At 43.6% G+C, this 16,838-nt stretch overlaps 1 protein-coding gene across 1 annotated transcript; it reads left to right on the top strand.

Annotated features, from left to right (window-relative positions):
• Positions 1–5,862: 5,862 nt before the first annotated feature.
• LOC113023508 (E3 ubiquitin-protein ligase TRIM21-like) lies at positions 5,863–14,998 on the top strand. Its single transcript, XM_026169573.2, has 2 exons — positions 5,863–5,934; positions 12,462–14,998. Exon 2 carries the CDS (start codon positions 12,471–12,473, stop codon positions 14,121–14,123), a length of 1,653 nt encoding a protein of 550 aa, XP_026025358.2. The 5' UTR covers positions 5,863–5,934; positions 12,462–12,470; the 3' UTR covers positions 14,124–14,998.
• Positions 14,999–16,838: the final 1,840 nt, after the last annotated feature.

Below are 16,838 nucleotides of genomic sequence, written 5' to 3'. Positions count from 1 at the left end.
AGCACTGAACCCTGTGGAACTCCATAATTAACCTCAGTGTGTGAAGAGGACTCTCCATTTACATGCACAAACTGGAGTCTATTAGATAGATATGATACAAACCCCTGCAGTGCGTATAAGCACATTGTGCGCTATCGGTCCTGCGTGCTGCACAACAACATTCAATAGTTAATATTTACTGTTATTTACACTTAGCTAGATTAATGCTTTGCTGCTATTTCTTTTATGTTGCTCTGTTTTTTTGGTTGTTTTCTCTTCTTTTTCCTCTCAACAGGTGACTCGGGAGATTTTTCTTCTTTTTAATAATAATAATAATAATAAATTTTATTTATGAGCGCCTTTCAAGTCACCCAAGGACACTTTACAATAGGATAAAACACTTAGTAAAACAATGGCAGAATAAGAACAATAAAATACAAGCACAAGATAAAATGAACAAACAGTGGATTCACAGTGAATATGCAGATTTGAACAGATGAGTTTTGAGTTGGGATTTAAACTGGGGGAGAGAACCAATATTTCTTATTTCAGGGGGCAGAGAGTTCCACAGCCTGGGAGCAGAGCAGCTGAAAGCTCTGCTTCCCATGGTGGTGAGGCGGAAGGAAGGTACAGTAAGCTGGATAGAAGAAGAAGAACGAAGTGAACGGGCAGAACAAGTGGTGGTTAACAGGTCAGAAAGGTAAGAAGGAGCGAGGTTATGAATGGCCTCTTCCCCTCTGTTCTTCTTTTCTGTGGAGCAGGGAAATTATTTTACTGCTATTGTTAAATAATCATCATTATTACCATTGCATTAATAATATAATCTGGAGTTTATATTGCATTCAGGGGTTGAACAGTGTGTGTCTTTCAGAAAGGCTAAAAGTAACAGGACAGGAAACAGGCTTGGAGAGTTTTGCAGAAGTGAAAGTTATTTTGAGCAGCAGGCTAAGACGAGGCTTTAACAATGTAACAGATAGCTTTAAGATGGCCTTAAGATGTTATGCATACAGTTATTATGTTAATTTTGTATTTCAGGTGCAGTTATGACTATTTTATACACAATGCATATCTGTGCTTATTAAAGAGTTGGAGCTCGGTCAATTAATTGGGGGTTGGAAGCTTTGTTCGGCGCGATGTCCGGACAATCTATTGTGCAAGTGACTTGGAGCCATAGAAGGAATTGCAATACATGCTTACAAAACACTTATATATCAGGTCATTTCATATTAAGGTTTAAGTAGAGGTTCTTGGTTAAAACATTTATTTAGTAGAAGACATACACATAGTCTCAGTGAGCCTCTGTCCTGGTGAAAGGTCAGAAGTGCAACAGGTGAATTGAGAAAGAGCATGTGAGGTCAACACACACACACACATGAGTTAGATTTATTTAGAGGAGAGATTAGTCATGTCTCGGTGAAAGAGGAACAATTCACTTTAAGACAAGAACGGAAAGTACCAGCCATGAAAATAGAAGATGATCTTCTGGGTTAAAAGTCATTGTGGTGTTGATCTGATCTATGTATAAAATGTATTTGTGACGCATGAAGGGGCGTCAGTAAATCAAACCCTGATGCTATAAAATATCATCTTTCCTCCACGTCTCCTCCTCCACAGAGTTGGCATCGTACGACCTCGCGTCACCGCTGAGTGTAGCAGAGATGCAACATGCTCCTATAGGTCATGAACGCATCCCCACATGCTGCCAAACAGGTCATTAAACCCCCACCAATCTGTCTCCAGAATTAATGGATGCATTAAGCCGGAGCTAACCACATCCTTTCCTCTGTGCATTTGGCCCTTGTGTATCATTTCTAGCAGCACTAAGGGATTTTTGTATATGTCCCCATGCATGCACCTAACCAATCAGACTCCAACAATGGTTTTGGTGGGTCAGGGTCTGCGGGCAGCCCAAGTCCACTATAGCCTGGTATGTACTCCCTTGGCACCTTACTGGAACATTGTATATCTCTCCTGGACCAGGGGAAAGTGTTGGGAGATTGGCAACAAAGAACATCTGTCCAGCCTCCATCAGTGGACACTCCCAGTCAAAATGCACCAGTCGCCCACACGTTCAACACTCCTGCCCCGGCATCTGTGCAACCCCCGGTGGGTCGGGTGGAGCATCCATAGCTGCTGGAATCCTGGGAGAGAGAGGAGAAAGAAATGGGAGGGAGCTGAGAAGGTCAGGAGGGAGCTGAGAAGCTTCCTCTTCAGGGCTGGAACTGGCTATCCAAACTGGCTGAAGGTGCTGGGCCCTCCGGTCACACTGCCAGATGGTCCTTGGTCAGTGTGACTGCCACCTCCAGGTTTGCTGGCTGGAGACAGCTTACCCATTATGCCACCCCATCCCAAAGCCCCTCCACAAACTGCTCCATCAGTATTGAATCCAGCAGACCCAGCTGCAACTGTCTCACCGCTGCAACCACGAAGCCACGGAGTAAAAGTGAAGGGTCGGTCCTCCTTTGGTGCCAGTTTAACACTCATCCTGGTTACAGAGACCCAGCACATACAGACGGCCATGATGTTGTGTTTACATGTCTTTACTAACACAGTGAATTTGTCTACATAGTTTGCACACTCAGCTGTGTCCGCCCACCTCCCCTGGCAGTGCCCCTGAACCTACTGCACCATGCCTGCAGCTGAGCCAAAGACCAAACCCCACCACCTGTAAGACAGGGGAGAGATGTGAAGCCAGGATGACCAGAACATCTGAGAATTTTACTATGTAATGCAAGATGTCTAATAGTAAATGTGCAAAATGTTTTAACGCTGCTTTGATGTTAAAGAAATTAACAACACGTGCACTAAAAGGGCAATAATGAGACAGCTAATGTTAATCTTAATCATTTATAATGTGTCCAGTTTAACGTACCAGTATACATGCATACTCGTGTATAATCAGGGTCCACTGTGGTAGGACTATCCGGGCCTGCCACAACCACCAGCTGACCAAATCATCTTATTCTTCACTAATGACATATCATTGCTGGATGTCATCAAGATTGATTATATTTCATCCTTTAGAGTCTAGTTTTTTGACACCAACAAATCTCCATAAAATAGATAAATATCCTGGGTGCCAGACAAGCAATTAAGAGGGTGAATGAATTTAAATTTTTCTGTTTATTTTCTTGAGCATAATGTTGTAAATCAGCATGGGATGTGTCAGCTTCCTTATCAGGAATTGCATATGTTGATGGTCATTACAGTACTGATATACAGGGCATTGATTAGGTCAGAACAGCCCAGTCTAATCTAAAAACACTTGATGTAACTCAGGCTAAAGCCCAGAGTTCATGCTGTGGGGCCTGTGTACAGCTTGTAACGTCGGGTTGTGTTTAGTGGTTGAGAGGAGGCGGCAAAAACACTTAGCAGGATAATCAAAAGAATACACACTCACACTGGCTTTGGGAATTCCACAGCGTGTTCTTTAATGCACCTTCTCTTCGTCAAACATATAAGCCTGGTTGAACGGCTGCAGCTTAACAAACATAGCGCACAGTGTTCGTACAACCCATAACGTTGCAAAAAAAGGTGTCTGGAGAAGTAAAACATAAAATCCGTCCCTCCTCATGCACTAGCGTGCAAGCACATGTCCCCACAACCACAGAGAGGGCAGTGGTGCATACGGATGACCGGGGCTCTAGACTAACCTTTTGCCATGGGCACAAAAGTTAGGCACACTCAAATTTTTCAACCGCATCACTTAACACCACAGTTTTACATGTGCACATTTTCTGGGGGGAAACTGCAGTCCATACAGACAATATTCATTTCTAAATTATTAACTAACAATCTTGTGCTTAAAGTGCTTTGTCAATATTGTAGAAAACGTTAAACTTAATCATCATCTTGGCCTCCTCTGACGACCTGTTCTGATCATTTATCAGCACTGATACATGTGAGACTTCATCGGAATTGTGAGCATCACAGCAGAGGCCTTTGTGTCAAAGTAACTGAGAATAAAACACAGAAAAACATGAAGGAGATTTTCCTGGCCTGGCTTTTTATAGCAGATAATCTTAAAAATATTCTACAATGTTCTGTAATTTTGCATAATTTTAAAAAGTTTAAATTTCTTCAGTATTGAACAGCAGAAATTAGGCTTTCTTGTCCGAGGTCATTTAAGTGAAAGAAAGGAAAAAAGAAAAAGACAGCAGCCGACAGCGCTGTGAACGACTGGTAAGGCAAGGCAAGTTTATTTGTATAGCACAATTCAACAACAAGGTGATTCAAAGTGCTTTACAGAGACATTAGAAACAAAAACAAATAAAAGCATGATTTAAAATTGATGGTGGGTAATAAGCGAATGAATAATGCAGAAAACAGATTTGAGATGGGAAACTGTTCTTGAAGTACACAGAGAGAGATAGAGAGAGAGCTAGCTGTGCATGAAGTGTGATTTTAATAGTCGTGGAAGCAAAACAGCAAAATTCATGACGACATTGATCAAATGTGAAGCGCAGTTTGCTGCTTCTTTTGCTGCTGGCTCGGTGAATTTTGGTAGAGAGACAAAACCTGCAGCTCAGAATCAGCGCAAAAAGACGTAATCACAGCGCAGACCGGACGCATCAGGATCGCTGAGCTCCGACAGCGTGTCCGTCTGCGGGCCGTCGGGTGAGAAAGCCGAGAAAGACAAAGCTGATTCTGATGCGTCGGTCTGTGTTTACGTCTTTGTGTGGAGTCCGTGTACCTGCTCTCATCTGCTGTTTGGTTGTTGAAATGGTTTTGTGAGCTTTAATCTGAGAATCTGGCGTTTCTGGCAAAACACAGTTATATTTAAAAGTCAGGATTTAATGAATTGATATCGCTTTATTCAAGCTACTCACCTCCCACTTCCACCTGCACTTTCAACTGGACCACGGCCAATCAGAGAGGTCCCGTCCCTTACTATCTCTGATTGGTTTAGTCCACGATAGGGGCAAAATGTGTCTGTTGTTGACCACAGGGAAGGTTGCAGATTTTTTTTTTTGTTACTCGAACAGTTGGTCCCCACCAAAGATTTTTTTTTAGTCGCACCATTGAAAAATTTGGTCGCACTCTAGACCAGCGGTCCCCAACCCCCGGGCCTCGGACCGGTACCGGTCCGTGAGTCATTTGGTACCGGGCCGCCAGAGTTGAGGCTCGGGTGTGAAATGTATGGTTTTCAGGGTTTTTATCGGTTTTCAGCGTTATTTTGTTATTGTTTTGATCGTTAACTCGTTTTCCTGGGTCTTTTCACGTGTGTCATGAATAAATCTTCTTTTTTTTCGGTACTGGTACTAGTTTTATTTTGTTGTATTTATCCGCGACACCTTAAAGGCCGGTCCGTGAAAATATTGTCGGGCATAAACCGGTCCGTGGCGCAAAATAGGTTGGGGACCGCTGCTCTAGAGCCCTGCCAATGACAACATTAACCCTCGACTTGGGTTGTCTTAAAGAGACACTATACCACTGTGACTGTTACAAGCTCCAGTCCCAGCTTTGTTGGTAGAAATAAGGGAAATGCCACTAGAAAGACCTGATGTTGGAGCTGCTGGCTCTGGTGTATAAGACTGAAAACGATGGAGGATCCTGGATGGGGGCGTTTCTGTGGATCATGGTAAGGTAGAAGGGAACAAGACTGCACACATAACAGCCAAAGAAACACTAAAGTGAGAACCTGACAAGGGACTGCTTCAACTGTGCTATACAAATAAACAATAAGCATAATATGCACATATGCATAATACTTTACTTGGACCATCTGTGTTTGCAAAGTACCAGAATTTATGTGAGGATTTGTAATTCTTCAAAGCACCTGAGGGGGCAGCAAAACACATTTCATTCGAATAACCTACATGAAGCCAATAGAAGAAAATCTACAGGAAGAGGCGGAACAACAAAGATTCAACATCACATTCCTGAAACGAAAGTAAAAGTTAGTGAGAAACAGCAGAGCTGCAGTCTGGAGAACATCAACGAACTCAAATACAGGTGAGTGCAGCTGATCAGAGTTACTGTGTTCAACAGATTAGTTCAAGTTAAAAGTGCAAAATTGAAAAAGTCTGCTTTTCTTTCTAAAAACAGGAGTTGAAGAGACTCACAGACGACAGCCACGCTGTCTTACTTTAAAAATTAGCTGTAGCTGTCTAAGAAAGCGACACCACTAAACTTTATTGTTACAACAAGTATTTTTTTTTTAAATAAAGAAATTAATTAAGAAATAAAAAATGGCATTGGTGGTGGTTAAAACTGAGAATCATGACCTGAGATAACCATGTCGTGCTACATTCACAAGTGTTAAAATATGAAGGTTAGAAGATGAGCTTGGTATCAGATGTAGGCATGAAAGAGACTTTTGATGTGCTCTCGCATGTTACACCTGTCCCACATCCTAACACTTCCTGCTGTTTGCATGTCCAAGTCATCAGAGGCAAACACGCAGAGTTTTTGGTTTTATTCCCACTTAAAGCTGGTTACCGATACTGAGTTTAATGAACACCGGCAGCTTCCCAAAGTGAGAGCTCTACAGGCCTGCAGCCAGGAGTAAACCAAAGCGCTGCTGGTGTCAGAGGGAATGTTACAAGCTAAGCAAGTCCCTAAAGACAGAGTGAATGAATACTGTGAAGATAATTAGCAGGTGATTCAGCAGAGTGTGATTTGCAATTTGGCACCATCTGTAAAAACTAAAAATCCTTACGTATTAAATAGCAGAAATTAGGCTTTTTTTTGTTAGTCATTTTTGCAAAACAAAACAATTCAAACGCGGACAGCCACACTGTACACAACAGTAGACTGGTGTGTAATGCATCTGTGCATAAACAAGAAAATAAAGAAAATAGAGATTTAACTGGAAACTGTTCTTGAAAGCACACTGGGAGGTGGAAGTTTGTGGGAAATGTGGTTTTATCACAGTGGATTTTTGGAAGTAAGACAGGATTCATGTTAATGTTTCTCAAACCTGAAACGTGTTTTGGTCTTCTTTGACATGATGAAACTTGCAGTTTTGTAACCTGTGCTTTTGGCAGAGACATTGTTTTTTCTACATGCTGTCGGACGAGTGAGGGAATCGTACTTTGTGTTTACATCTTTTCACAGAATCAGTTTTCCTGCTTTTTTGCAGTTTTAGCTGTTTGTAAATGGTTTTGTGAGCTTTTAGCTGAGGTCTGGTGGCCAGGCTTTACAATACAATACAACTTTATTTATATAGCACATTTAAAAACCAACGGTATACCAAAGTGCTTCACAATAAAACAGCAGATTAAAACATTAAAATTTAAGACCATTAACAAAGTACTGAATATGCTAACAGGTCAATGGCACTGATTACACAAGAATAAAAGTAAATATCAAATCAAACTTGCTAAAAACACACAGGTTTTAAGTAGAGAAAGATATATAGAAAGATTGGAATTGAGTACAAAATACAGGCGTTAACTAACTGGGAAAGCAAGGTTAAATAAGTGAGTTTTTAAATGTGATTTAAATAACTGGATGGAGTCAGACGCGCAAATAGCAATGGGAAAGTTGTTCCACAGGTTAGGTGCAACCAGGGCAAATGCACGGTCACCTCTGGTCTTAAGCCGAGATCTACGCTGAACCAAGAGTAATTGGTCAGATGATCTGAGGGCTCTCCCAGGGGTGTATGGTCTAAGAAGTACGACAAGATAGCTAGGTGCTGTATCGTCTATAATTTTGAAGGTAAGCAGCAATATTTTAAATTCGATGCGGTATTTGATGAGGAGCCAGTGCAAATCAGCAAGGACAGGGGTGATAGAGGCAAACCTTCTGGTTCCAGTCAAAAGGCGTGCTGCGGCATTTTGGACAAGCTGTAATCTATGAAGAAGAGCAGCATGGAGACCAAAGTAAAGGGAATTACAGTAATCTAATCTAGAGGTCGCAAAGGCATGAATAAGCTTTTCAAGATCCTTATGTGGTATGTAATGCTTGGCCGTAGAGCTGGGCGATATAAGATTTTTTCATATCACGATATGTTTTTTTTCATTTCAGGCAATAACGATATCTATCACGATATAAGCCAAATAACTATATTTGTAAGATTTAAATGTGCCGTTGCTCACAAGTAAATGTGAAATAATCAGCAGCTTGTTTTTATTTAAATATTTATTTCCCATAATAAGTTCAACAGGGTAGATGTACTTAAGGAACATGAGACTTTTTCAGATAAATAAAGGCAAATATTGCAAACTACACAAAAGGCAGCCGCTAAAGCGTTTAAGTTTCAAAATAGAACAAACAAAACAGACTAAACTGTCAATTCCACTTAGAAACAAAATATTAATTCTAAAAATAAATCTTAGTTTGTTTTACAGAAGAACAGACAAAACTGACTAACTTTTGTCAATATCAAATAAACTGAGAACTAAAAGGAAATTCTCAATCTCTCCTTGTTGTATAGCTGAGCTTTTCAAACAGTTTTAATAGTTACTTTAGTCTGACAAAAGCCGAATGAAGAATTAGCGCTTCCAGTCAGAGACTGAGGCTACGTCCACACGTACACGGGTATTTTTGAAAACGGAGATTTTCCGTTTTCGTTTTAAAAAAAAATCCCGTCCACACATAAAGGGAGAAATGAAGGAAAACGCCGCTATGAACATGCCAAAGCAGCAGGTGGCGCTAGATTCCTAACCGTGCAGAAATGTTGGCCAATCAGAAGTCTAGAAGCCTTGGTGAGAAAAAGTAAACAAAGCTGGGACATAGAAGCAGAACCGAGTCGTATGTGTGGAGGGACAGTAACTGTGTGTATATGTAAGCATTTAAACACTGCAGAGAGTAGAATTAACAGTATTGTAGAAATTCATTTCACCGAAACAATAACGTGGCGCACAGTGTGACGCATGCACCAGTTTATTGTATTTCCAGACTTGCTTTCGGCACAATTTACAGTGCAGCTACTCTGTTTTTTGTCAGACTTGAAATAGCCGAAATACCTTCACACTACGGAACTTCTATGGCTCTTCCGTTCGACAATCTCTCCGGCGTTGGAACCATCATCTGTTTTCTTTTCGGTCACGCTCGGTTGATTTTTCTAGTCGGCACACTCATTTCCTCCATTACCCGGGCGGCTGGCTGCTTCCCAAACAAATACACATGTGCGGCTTGGCACTTGTGCTGTACGTAACAAGTCACGTGATGTGACGCTGCGGCTGTGATTGGTTCTGCTCTGCGCTACTTAATTTGGATTGGCTGTTCTTTTTTTTCTTTTTTCTTTTTTTTTTTTTTAAGAGGACAAGAGCGGCGAGGTCTATCGCGATAGTTTAATTTTTCTATCGAGAAAAAGTTATATCGCGATACATATCGTTATCGTTCTATCGCCCAGCTCTACTTGGCCGTCGAAATAAGACGCAGTTGGTAGAAGCTAGATTTGACTACAGAGGACACTTGTTTGTCAGATTTGAAGGAGCTGTCCAGCAGCACACCTAGGTTACTAACAGTGTCAGAGAGAAAAGTGGCGAGGGATCCAAAGGTATCAACTAGCTGGCCCCGGGGGAAATAACTGTCAAACACCACAATTTCGGTTTCATTTAAGATTAGAGAGTTGCCCAAAAGCCATTCTTTGGCTTCTCTCATGCACTCTATGAAGCAGTGCAGGTACAGAGCAACATCATCAGTTAGCTGAAAGTAAATTTGTATATCATCAGCATAGCAATGAAATGACATGTTGTATTTTTCAAAGATTAAGTTTAGAGGTAGCATATAGAGAGAGAATAACATTGGGCCCAACACAGAGCCTTGAGGCACGCCACAGCAGAAGGATGCAACAGAGGAAGAATAGGTACCCAGAGTGAGAGAGGAGGACCTGCTCGAAAGATATGATTTAAACCAGTTAAGGGCGTCACCTCTAATGCCAACTGTATGTTCTAACCTCGTTAGTAGAATATTATGGTCCACCATACTAAAGGCTGAGGACAAGTCCAGTAAGCCTAAGACTGCAGAACGACCTGAATCGGCAATTAGGAGAAGATCATTAAGGACTATCAGCAGAGCTGTTTCAGTGCTATGACGTGGTTTAAAGCCAGACTGGAATTTATCATTGATGTTGTTCGCATCCAGTTGGGCCTGGAGTTGCGAGAGAATTATCTTCTCCAAGATTTTGGACAGGAACAGGAGTTTGTGAACTACAGGCCGATCTCCAAAGTCATTATGATCGAGGTTCCTTCTTTGAGAACAGGCTGCACTACAGCGTGTTTAAAGGCTGATGGAACATGGCCGGAAAGCAATGAAGAATTTGTGAGAGTTAAAATACTGGGCCCAATTCCATCAAAACCATCCCTGATAATGCGTGATGGGAGAATATCATGTACAGAATTTGTATTTTTCAGTTGTTCAACTATTTGCTTAAGGGCGGGGAGTGACACCGGCTCAAACTGATGAAAAGTTGATGAACATCCAGGGGTGAAAGCAGGGCTCACAACTAAAGGGTGTGAAGACTTGAGAGATAAAAGTTTCTGTGAAGTAATAACAAAATTGTTCGCAGAGAGCTGGAGAGGACACCGTCGGCATTTCATGACAGGGATTGACCACTGGATTAAAGATTTTAAACAGCGTTCGAGGATTATAGCCATTAGTCTCAATAATTTCAGAAAAGAAAGCCGCTTTAGCCATTTTAACAGCATTTTGAAACTTCAGGCGGCTGGTACCTAAGGTATCAAAGGATACCTGGAGCTTAGTCCAAGGGGCTTAGCCGGGCTCCACCCAAAGACACTACGTGGGTCTATCTTCCTGTGTACCCACCCACAGGAGGGGCCATAAGGGTTTGGTGCTCTGTGGATCAGGCAGCAGTCAGAGGTGGAAGTCTTGGTGCTCCAATCCCTGGCTTCAAAAACTGTTTGTAGCCCTTGGAGTGACCCTTTTTGGTGGGGTAGGAGCCAGAGCTGGTGCATAAGGTCAAGAAATGCCAACTAGATTTAGCATGGCTCGCCTGAATGCATAGCTCAGACTGTACGTTGGGGTTATTCCCAGTGAACGAGAGGGTTGCTTCCCTTTGCCTGCCTGACTGTTGTTTGTGCCCATGCACCAAATAACAGTTCAGAGTACCCAGGCTTCTTGGAATCACTGGCTGGGAGCTGGAGAGTGCTCCACCCAGGGACTGTTCTGCTGGGGGTCTTCAGTGCTCACGTTGGACCTGAGTGGTGTTTTGTGATTGGACTTTTGTTGGCGAGTGTCGTGGCAGTTGTCCCAGAACACAGGAGATGAAGGAAGCCGTCACCTTAAAGGAGTCTTATGAGGCTTGGTCAGCCTGTGGGATTCCAGAAGCACCTGACAGGTACCAGCAGAACCAGCAACGTGCAACAGTAATAGTGGCTTATACAAAAACTCAGGTGTGGGAGGTGCTCAGGGAGACCGCGGAACAAGACTTTAGGTTGGCCTTAAAGTTATTTAAGAGACACACTATTTACAGTGGTGACAGGACGCTGCTGACCTCAACCAAAGACATGGCCAAGCAGTGGAAGGAACACTTTGAGGACCTCCTCAATCCCACATTCACATCTGCTATGCAAACAGAGTCTGGGCATACGGTCTGTGACTCGCCTATCACTGAGGGTGAGGTCACCAATGTAGTTAAACCACTGCTCAGTGGCAGGGCCCCTGGAATGAATGAAATGGGCGCTGAATTCCTGAAAGCTGTGAAGGTTGAAGGGCTGTCCTGGCTGACATGTCTCTGCAACATTGCATGGAGGTCTGGTTCTGTTGGCTTATTGGCATATTGTGACCAAGTATCTCAGGGTCTTGTGCTCGAGTAAGGGGAACATGAGTTTTACAGATGGATTGGAGCGGCGTCTGCAGTGATGCAGATGCTGTACAGATCTTAGTGATAGAAAAAGAGCTGAGCATCAAAGCAAAGCTTTCAATTTAGTGGTCTATCTACTTTCCTACCCTCACCTACATTTTACACAGCTTCCCAACGACGTTTGGACTTGAGGCTGAAATAATCCATCAGTCACACGATGAATAATCAGAGAGTAGAAGCTAGGCCTATGTTTGAAGCCACTGAGGTGTTTGATGGCGGGGTGACGTGGTTCCACTGAATGAAACTTGAGATGGTCCAATAACTCCGTACCTATCCTGTCTGTTTAATACCTGTATCGCTTTCCATCGTTTGCTTTTGCTGCTCATCAGTTCTCTCAGTATCCAGCATCATTTAATATAAATCACAACAGTACAGCAGTCACAAACCATTTCCTTCTTCCAATCAATGACACCCGACGCTAATTACATGTCTACCTTAAAAAGATACAATACTGTAAAACAAACAGTGACCCCTAGTGGCTCACAGAAGGTAACAACACAGAAAACGGCTCCTACAAAAAAAACTTATAGAGAAATAAATTTGTTGAAACCACACAAGATGAACGTTGTCACTTCCTCTTTCTTTCCATTCTTTATCTTTGATTTCTAGTGTTAGAGGCTGAATGTTAATTGTATTTTCTCTTTGATATTTCTAAACCATTTACAGATATGTTTAATTAAAGTGTACATTTTTATACTTCTGTTCTCAGGGTGCAGACATGTCTGCTGCCACCAATCTGCAGTATGAAGATCGCTTTCTGTGCTCCATCTGTCTGGATGTGTTCACTGATCCGGTCACCACATCATGTGGACACAACTTCTGCAAAAAGTGCATCACTCAATATTGGGATGTTCATGAGAGGTGTCAGTGTCCCCTGTGTAAGGAGACTTTCAAGAGTAGACCTCAGCTGAAGATCAACACCTTCATCTCTGAGATGGTTGCTCAGTTCAGACATGAATCTCAGCAGAAAGCCAGCAGCAGCAGCTCAGAGCAACAAGCTGCCAAACCAGGAGAAGTTCCCTGTGACGTCTGCACTGGACCCAGACTGAAGGCCCTGAAGTCCTGCCTGGTGTGTCTGACCTCCTACTGTCAGACTCACCTGGAGCCTCATCTGACAGCTACAAGTCTGAAAAGACATCAGCTGATTGAGCCTGTGGAGAACCTGGAAAGCAGGATGTGTAGGAAGCACGATAAACATCTGGAGCTGTTCTGTAAGACCGACCAGACATGTGTCTGCATGCTCTGCTCTGTTTTAGATCACAAGGCTCATGAGTTTGTTCCTCTGAAAGAAGAATATGAAGGAAAGAAGGCAGAGCTGGAGAAGACAGAGGCTGAGATTCAGCAGATGATCCAGAAGAGACGACTGAAGATTCAGGAGATCAAAGAGTCGGTGAAGATGAGGAAAGATGCTGCAGACAGACAGAAAGCAGAAGGTGTTCAGGTCCTCACGGCTCTGATGGAGTCTGTTGAGAGACGCCTGAAGGAGCTCATAAAGGAGATCGAAGACAAACAGGAAACTACAGAGAAACAGGCTGAAGGACTCATCAAAGATCTGGAACAGGAAATCTCTGAGCTGATGGAGAGAAGATCTGAGGTGGAGCAGCTCTCACACTCTGAAGACCACCTCCACCTCCTCCAAAGCTTCTCCTCCCTGAAAGCTGCTCTATGCACCAAGGACTGGACAGAGGTCAGAGTCCGTCCACCATCATATGAGGGGACTGTGGGGAGAGCTGTGGAGACACTCAGGAAAGACATGAAGAAGCTGTTTGAGGCTGCAGAGCTGAAGAGGGTCCAGCAGGATGCAGTGGACGTGACTCTGGATCCTGATACAGCAAATCCTTATCTCATCCTGTCTGACGATGGAAAACAAGTGAATCATGGTGATGTGAGGAGGAAACTTCCGGACAACCCAGAGAGATTTTCTCAGTGTGTTTGTGTTTTAGCAGAGCAGAGTTTCTCTTCAGGCAGATTTTACTTTGAGGTTCAGGTTAAAGGAAAGACTAAATGGACTTTAGGAGTGTCCACAGAGTCGATCAACAGGAAGGGAAAAATCAGACTGAGACCTCAGAACGGTCTCTGGACTGTTTGTCTGAGAAATGGAAGTGAGTACAAAGCTTGTGCCGCCCCTCCGGTCCGTCTCTGTCTCCGGTCTGGTCCTCAGAAGGTGGGGGTGTTTGTGGACTATGAGGAGGGTCTAGTCTCCTTCTATGACGTAGATGCTGCAGCTCTGATCTACTCGTTCACTGGCTGCTCCTTCACAGAGAAGCTCCACCCGTACTTGAATCCGTGTAATAATGATGATGGTAAGAACGCTGCACCTCTGCTGATCACTGCTGTCGATCTCATTCTGTGTGAAGACCGTCTGGATTAAGAACATTCACTGATAACACTCGATGAGTTTGGTGTTCGTGTCACACAGTGGAAAATTGTTTTTATATTTTGTTTTGGATCAGGCTGTTTATTGGTACATAGTGTTGATTTTATTTGCATGGTTTTATCCTCATTATTATATTGTGTATTTTAGTTTTGTTGCACAATATTCTTTTAATCCACTGTGGACTAAGCAGACCTGTAGGCACCTGTGAGGCGGGGCGTTCCCCGAGCCGGCCTATCAGCCGCCAAACTGACCTGCTAAAGGGGATAGTGAGAGAGCGATGCACGAAAGGTGAGCAGGAGAAAAAAGAAACGTGTTCAAGCCAGCATGTGTGTCGAAGGACCTGCTGCCTGACTGTGGGGTGCCACGAGTCGTTCGGCAACGGACTGGCCAGCGGAACATGGCGATCCAGTCCCAACGGCAGGAACAGCGACAGTGGGTGGCGATGCCCGCAATCCACAGCAGGGCAGGGGTGTCCCTCTGCCTGCATCTGGCGGTGCTACGAGGGAGGCCGTGTTCAGGTGTGGAGTGGGGCGGGACTGTGCAGTGACGCGCTGTCAGGAGAAGACAGGTCTGCGACAGGAGCCCCCTCCTTGTTCTTCTGGCCGGTGTGGTTTCCATCCCGGAAGAGAAATTCCTCTCCTGTTTCAGATAAGGACCATTTGCCCGCGTGTGGCTGGACTGTGGGATTATGGCACTGTGGGGGGGAAACATTTGTGTAGCTTTTGTTTTGATAGTATATAGTTATTTCTGCCGGCAGGGTTTTTAGCGTGTTGGAAACTCTTTATTGTATAGGGGGATTTTAAACTGTATTTGTGATTCTGGTTGTGTCTGTGTTCCCATGGAAATAAAGGGTGTGTTTAAGGCCCTGAGCGCCGACCCACTCACTCCCCTTCTTCTTGTATGTGAACGGACTTTGAGGTGAAGATTTATATCCAGCACTTTCAGCGGCTACATTCATATCATTGATCTCACACGTACAGTACATTGTTTAAAAATGGAAATAATCTGTAAAATTCTGTAAAAATAAAACAAAACAAACAAATAATCTGACAGAAAAATATCGTACAGCAGTGGAACTTTAACAGTTTGTAATTTTGGTAATTAAAATATGGAGAAGTTTTTTTTATGGTACAGAAAATATATTTGTAGCTTTAAATTTACATGAAATCTTTCAAATAAAAAGTATTTACATGTGTAAAGACGACACATTTACCCTCAGTGTGGTTCAACACTGTAATACAGTAATCAGGTGTATTAGTCTGTTTTTATAGTAAAGAATCTCATAGCTTTATTAGAGTCTGAATTTATTAAAATGTTATACTACCCATAAAAAATGTCAGCATGTTGTTTTTTTATTATTTTAAATGGGAAATGTCATCCGTCCATCCATCCATTCGCTTCCGCTTATCCTTTTCAGGGTCACGGGGGGCGCTGGAGCCTATCCCAGCTGTCATGGGGCGAGAGGCGGGTACACCCTGGACATGTCGCCAGTCTGTCGCAGGGCCAACACACAGGGACAGACAACCAGTCACACTCACATTCACTCCTAGTGGCAATTTGGGTTATCCAATTAACCTATCCCCACCAGCTGCATGTCTTTGGACGGTGGGAGGAAGCCGGAGTACCGGAGAGAACCCACGCAAACACGGGGAGAACATGCAAACTCCACACAGAAAGACCCCGGCCTGATGGTGGAATTGAACTCAGGACCTTCTTGCTGTGCGGCAACTGTGCTAACCACCGTGCCACCGTGGGAAATGTGTTTAAATAAAAACTTTTGTATATTTTATAGTCTGTTTAAAACCTTAATCGATCTACTGTTTTAAAAACATCTGAAGAGACAGATGAGAGACCCCACCCGCACCTACGGTCACGAGCTGTGGGATCGGTCACTACCCACAGCGCGTGATCGTAGGTGAGGGTAGAGACGTAGATCGACCTCCAAATCGAGAGCTTCGCTTTTACACTCAGCTCTCTTCACCACGACGGACCGGTGCAGCGTCCGCATCGCTGCAGCAGCAGCACCAGTCCGTCTGTCGATGTCCCGCCCCCCTCTCCCGTCACTCGTGAACAAGACCGAGATATTTAAACTCCTCCACTTGGACCAGGAACTCGTCCCCACCCGGAGTGGGCACTCCACCCTTTCCCAGCTGAGGGCATCCTTAAAATGTTTATGGTGCAAACTCAGCTTTTGGAATATCCAAGAAGAAAGCATGTGTACTAAACCAACTACTGAGTGCAAGAAGAGCTAAAAGCTCACTGACATCACCTCAGTCGTAGCTTTGCTAGCAAGCACACGGTCCTGTCATCATGAGAGGAAGACTCAGTTTAATATGTAGCTGGTGACGCGACGTGGCTGCTCAGAGCGTCAGTGTCTGCAGACAGAGTGATCTAATGGTACAAAGCTTGGGTTTGGTTTACTCACCCTGCAGATGCATTGTGTGGTGCTGTTTCTCCAGAGTTTTGCTTGTTGTTGGTTATTTAAAGTCTCCACCTTCTCTGGATTCGGAGTTTCCTCCTCTTCCTCAGCCCTAGCTACATGTGCAAGTACTGTGACTGTAACTTTACTGACGTCTGCAGCACGAACACATTATGGAGAAAGAGAGGGAACAAGGATGTGTGCAGGCCGTAAATGGTATAAAAGCTGCTTCAAGCTTTAAATAAATTCCACTAAAGATCCAAACCTGCTGTGGGACGGACACAGATACG

The sequence above is a fragment of the Astatotilapia calliptera genome, chromosome 6 (assembly GCF_964374335.1).
Source record: "Astatotilapia calliptera chromosome 6, fAstCal68.1, whole genome shotgun sequence".
Lineage (NCBI taxonomy): Eukaryota > Metazoa > Chordata > Actinopteri > Cichliformes > Cichlidae > Astatotilapia > Astatotilapia calliptera.
Note: the sequence above shows the minus strand (reverse complement) of the source record. Positions and strands in the feature narration are given on the sequence as shown.

Excerpts from the sequence above, each read along its gene's own strand:
- LOC113023508 (XM_026169573.2), top strand. The coding sequence starts at position 12,471 with ATGTCTGCTGCCACCAATCTGCAGTATGAAGATCGCTTTCTGTGCTCC.